Here is a 5,353-nt window from a genome sequence, read left to right on the forward strand (position 1 = left end):
TAAGGTCGTGTAATCATGCCACAGGTGATAGTAATGATGCCGCCGGAAGTAGTAGTAGTAATAGTAGTAGTAGTAGTAGTAGTAGTAATAGTAGTAGTAGCAGTAGTAACAGAAGTAATTGCCTAATAAGTAACACAATTTTAGTAGATTCAAAATGGAGCAACAAGCAACAACAACAACAGCAGCAGAAACAGAAATCAGCAACAAACTCAACAACTGCTAACAGTTTTCATAACAATCACATCAATGACATCAACAACAACCACAACAACCACAACAATGACAGCAACAACAACAACTATTCTTTAAACTTTCCACTACTGATGATTATCGCTTTCTCAGTTTTCTTCGTGCTCGCCACCTCCGCCTCCTCCGCCATCTTGTACCGGAAATGGAAACTGAAAATGAAAGATCATAAATGTCAAGATGGTACTGCCCGGGTGAAAAGTGAATCGATATGATTGTTCTTTTGCAAACTATACATTCATACTTGCATACATATCGCTACATATACGTATCGTGTATATTATATAATCCAAAAATTGCACTTACTACTGCTACTACTACTACTACTACTACCACTACCACTACTACTACTACTACTACCACCACCACCACCACCACTACTACTACTACTAATAATAATAATACTAACAATAATAATAATGATTAAAATAATAATAATAATAATACCTATTCATATTTCAGAATCCTTCTACACAAACTGCCACGTTGCAAAGTGAAAAAAAAATTTTTTTTTCTAACAACAACAAAATCATAATAATAATAATAATAATAATTATGCATAATAATAACAATAATTATTATTATTATTATGTTTATTTTTATTATAACGAAGGGTGACAGACTTGAAAAACCTCGACAGCCAGTTAAATAACGTCTTCCATTCGATCGTGCAAGGTCATTGGCTGACCGGTTTGAATAAATTAATATAAATTAAATAATTAATTATCATAAGATGAGTAGGTTTGCAATTCAATTTTTACTGGTTTGTGATTGGTCGGCTACATTTGAATAAATTAACATAAATTAGATTAGGCTGATAAAACAGCGTTTACAAAATATATTTTTAGTACCTTGTCAAAAGCTTTTGGTTGGCGATGAAAAAAAGTTAGAAGAACAAAAACAACAACAGCAGCAGCATCAGCAATTACTTAAACAACAACAACATCAACAACAACAAAATCTGCAACAACAACATCAACAACAACAAAAACCAAATAAGCAACGACCTAAAAAACAAAACAGTGATAAACATATATATACAAAAATTTGTGATGTCCTCCCGACAAAACAACAGCAACAACAACATCATCAACAACAACATCAACAACAACAACATCAACAACAACAACAACTAAAACCACAAAAACATCAACATTTACTACTACTACCACAACAACATTTGCACCAGAAACAATGTTTATATCAACAACAACAACAACAACAACAACATCAGCAGCGGCAACATCAACAACAACATCAACAACAACATCAACAACAACATCAACAACAACAAAAACATCAACAACCTCGGATTCATCAGCTCTATTTTCTATAAGATCTCCCGTCCAAAGACTAAAAATTTTATCATTTTATATGTTTAACATTCAACCGTTAAAATGACGTCATCGTCATCATCACCGATCTAATCATCATCATTATCATCATCATCATCGTCGTCATCATCATCATTATCATCATCGTCGTCGTCTTCGTCATCATCATCATCATCGTCATCATCATCGTCGTCATCGTCGTCGTCAAACTTTTCAAATTTTCAAACTTTATTTCATTAAATGAAAGTCTTTTTTTTATTATCTTTTGTAACGTAAATAAATGTTTCCTCTCACTTATTTTATTTTTTTGTTTACTTCCGGCCATTGTTATTTCTTTAAATAAGAAAAGAATAATAATAATAAATAATAAATAATAATAAATAATAATAATAATAACAATGTAGTAGTAGCAGTGGCGACAGTTAAACAGTGTAATAGATAAGTGAAATAAATGATTGCATTAGTAGAGTGGTATAATAGTAATACATATAGACATACACACACACATACACACACAAACACACACATACACACACACAAACACACTCATACACACACACAAACACACACATACACACACACAAACACACACACACACTTGCGTACATGCGAAAAAACGAACGTTAAGTTTCTAACAAAGAAGGGCTATAAAGACTTTTTCAAGACGAGGTCAGAGTTCATCTGTATATGGCCTGATAAAGTTCCCCTCAGAAGCGGGACATAGAATGGTCCTTAATGGTTATCGTTACCATCATCGTGACGTCATCATCGTCGTGACGTCATCATCGTCGTGACGTCATCATCGTCACCATCACGAGAATAAATTTTAGAGAAAAAAATAAAACTGCTGTTAATGATCGAAATGCCTCCGAACTCTGACGGCTATATGAACAAATATTTTTCGGATATTAAACCAATCCGAATATTTTTTGGATATTAAACCAATCCGAATATTTTTCGGATATTAAACCAATCCGAATATTTTTCGGATATTAAACCAATCCCAAATACTATTTCGATGTTATTTATGAATGAAAATTGCCTCGAAAAATTGATAGGATGGATTGATTGGGCCAGGCAAGGAAGTGACAAAATTGTAGTTTTAACGAGTATTCACTCCACATGCTGGTTCGTACCGTTCACTTCAATTGCGACAACCACCATACCATTTGATGTTTTCAGTTTGAATTAAATATCTATAAACGTACATACAAAAACATGTACTAATTAATTAAGTGTTAATTAAGTATTAATTAATTATTAATTAATGTGATGTAAATAACTATATGGATTTGAATGGGATATTTATGTACATACAGACAAGCATACATACACAGATATATATGTATATTTCATTAATTAGCAATAATAATCAGTTAAAACGTAATCATTATCATCATCGTCATCATCATCATCACCATCATCGTCGTCGTCATCGTCAGCCTCTTCGTAGCCATTTAATTTAGATTGCTGTGACGCATGAATGGCTGTGACGATTTTGTGACGCAATTAAGCCCCCCATCACCATCATCTTCATCTTCCTCATCATTATCACAACTAGCATCATACATACATACATACATACATACATACATACATACATACATACATACATACATACATACATACATACATACATACATACATACATACATACATACATACATACATATATACATACATACATACATACATACATACATACATACATACATACATACACCGCCCTGTCGTCGATTTGCAATGTTCAAGTGACCGACAGTGGTTGGTCCCAGGCTCAGCTGCCGGTGCGATTTGGTGGGCTGGGGTTGCTTAGCGTGGTTCAGCTGGCTCCCGTTGTTTATAATTCTTCTGCCGCTGCCACTCTCGACCTGCAGTCTTCCCTGCTCCACCGATTTTTTCGTTGCTGCGATATTCTTCCCCCAGTGTCCGCCCCGGGAGACCGTACGCACGTCCAAATTTTGAACGAAGAATATAAAAAAATCTTTCAAAATTTGTTGTCTTCATGCGGCGACGACTTTTCCACCGCTCGTTTGTTGGCCATGTCCAGGTCTGTGGGTGGTTCAGATCGTGGCCCAACATCTCTGTGGGCACCAGGCTTGACGACGAGTCTGTGAGATTTGCCATTGGCTTCAGACTTGGCCTGGTCATTCAGAATAAATACACGTGCCGATGTGGCGCAGGGGCGGACGAGTTTGGGCACCATGGTTTGGTTTGTCGCCTGGGTGGGGGCCGTCAACTACGTCACTCAGCGCTAAACGAATACATTTGTCAGCTCTTCTCCAAGGCTTCAATCCCGGTTCTCAAGGAACCATCCGGCATTTCTGCGCATGATGGTAAGCGCCCGGACGGATGCACACTAATACCTTGGAGAGCCGGCAGATGTTTGGCGTGGGATGTTACGGTCCCTTGCACCCTCGCCAAACGATACGTAAACCTGACAAGTAAAGAATGCGGTTTGGCCGCGGCCAGGGCAGCGGACGAGAAAATGAAAAAGTATGGGAACGCCCTCCCCTCGATGGAATTCTTGCCAATATGTATCGAGGTTCTCGGCCCGATGGACCCCAACACCCTTAAATTTCTTAAGGCAGTATGTAAAATGATCAGCGTCAGATCAGGCGACAGCAGAGAACTGTTTTTCGCAACTAACCACATTTCGTGCTTGTTGCAGCGGTTCCTGCGTGTCTGTGTGCTTGAAAATATCCAACTGAATGCCGACATGTGCAATTAACGACAAGTCAAAGTGTTAATCCATTTGTTACTTGATGTTTGACGGTTCAGTGTCACTCATCATGTTTTGGTTTTAACATACATACATACATACATACATACTTACATACATACATACATCGCTAGGGATGTAGTTTAAATATGCTCTTCCTTTATACGTAATACCTTTGGCTTTGCGTATTATATATAAAAATATATAATATAGGTAGGTTTGCTTGTTTGTTTTTGTGTATGTATGTATGTATGTATGTATGTATGTATGTATGTATGTATGTATGTATGTATGTATGTATGTATGTATGTATGTATGTATATATGTTCCTCATCATCATCACAACTAGCATCATCATACATACATACATACATACATGTATGTTTGTTTGTATGACGTAGAACGTTTGGCTTATATATGGAAAGATTTTTTCCGCCGCGAGTCATTTTATGTCTTTCATTGCTACGATCCGTTCATCCATTGATCCAACTGTGAATTTATGTTGGTTTGTTTGTTTAATTGTCCGTTTGTCCGTTGGTTCGTTCGTTCGTTCGACTATTCATTCATTTAAATTTTTATTTTTTGGAAACTATATGTTTCTTCAGACTTCTGTCTATCGTTTAATTTCTTCGCAACATTTCTTCGTTCTTTCATTAATTCATTCATTTATTCATTCACTCATTCATTCATCAATTCATTCGTCACGCATTTATTTATCCATTCATTCATCAATTCATTCATTCCCGTATTTATTCATCCATTCATCCAAAAATTATTGCATTTGCACTTATTCAATTGCAGCCTGTTTTAAAAAATAACTTTAGTCGGAAGCGATTTCAACATCAATAATAATAATAATATAACAACAACAACAGCAACATCAACAACAACAATAATAACAATAATAATAATAATAATCCTAATAATAAGCAAGATGGATACTAACAAACGCTTGATTGCGTCACTTATATGCCTGGTTGTCATGGTTACAGGCTTGGTCACGTGCTGCCAGATAGGTTTGTTGATTGGCTGATTGTTATTAAGCGTTTTT

General features: G+C 35.9%; 2 protein-coding genes across 2 annotated transcripts in view; one reads left to right on the plus strand and one right to left on the minus strand.

Annotated features, from left to right (window-relative positions):
• Positions 1-2,225: 2,225 nt before the first annotated feature.
• On the minus strand, positions 2,226-4,235 carry HELRODRAFT_180182 (hypothetical protein; the record flags this gene model as incomplete). Its single annotated transcript, XM_009028926.1, has 2 exons — positions 2,226-2,311; positions 3,947-4,235. The coding sequence occupies 2 exons, from the start codon at positions 4,233-4,235 to the stop codon at positions 2,226-2,228; spliced, it is 375 nt and encodes a 124-aa protein (XP_009027174.1).
• A 1,001-nt stretch (positions 4,236-5,236) lies between these two features.
• The window catches only part of HELRODRAFT_193805 (hypothetical protein), a gene marked incomplete at both ends in the record, with an annotated part of 14,208 nt that continues 14,091 nt past the window's right edge, over positions 5,237-5,353 (plus strand). Inside the window, one exon of the mRNA XM_009028927.1 lies at positions 5,237-5,318. Within this exon, the coding sequence (XP_009027175.1) occupies positions 5,237-5,318 (82 nt within the window). The remainder of the gene's footprint in view (positions 5,319-5,353) is intronic.

This window comes from Helobdella robusta (genome assembly GCF_000326865.2).
Source record: "Helobdella robusta unplaced genomic scaffold HELROscaffold_59, whole genome shotgun sequence".
In the NCBI taxonomy this organism is placed as follows: Eukaryota; Metazoa; Annelida; class Clitellata; order Rhynchobdellida; family Glossiphoniidae; genus Helobdella; species Helobdella robusta.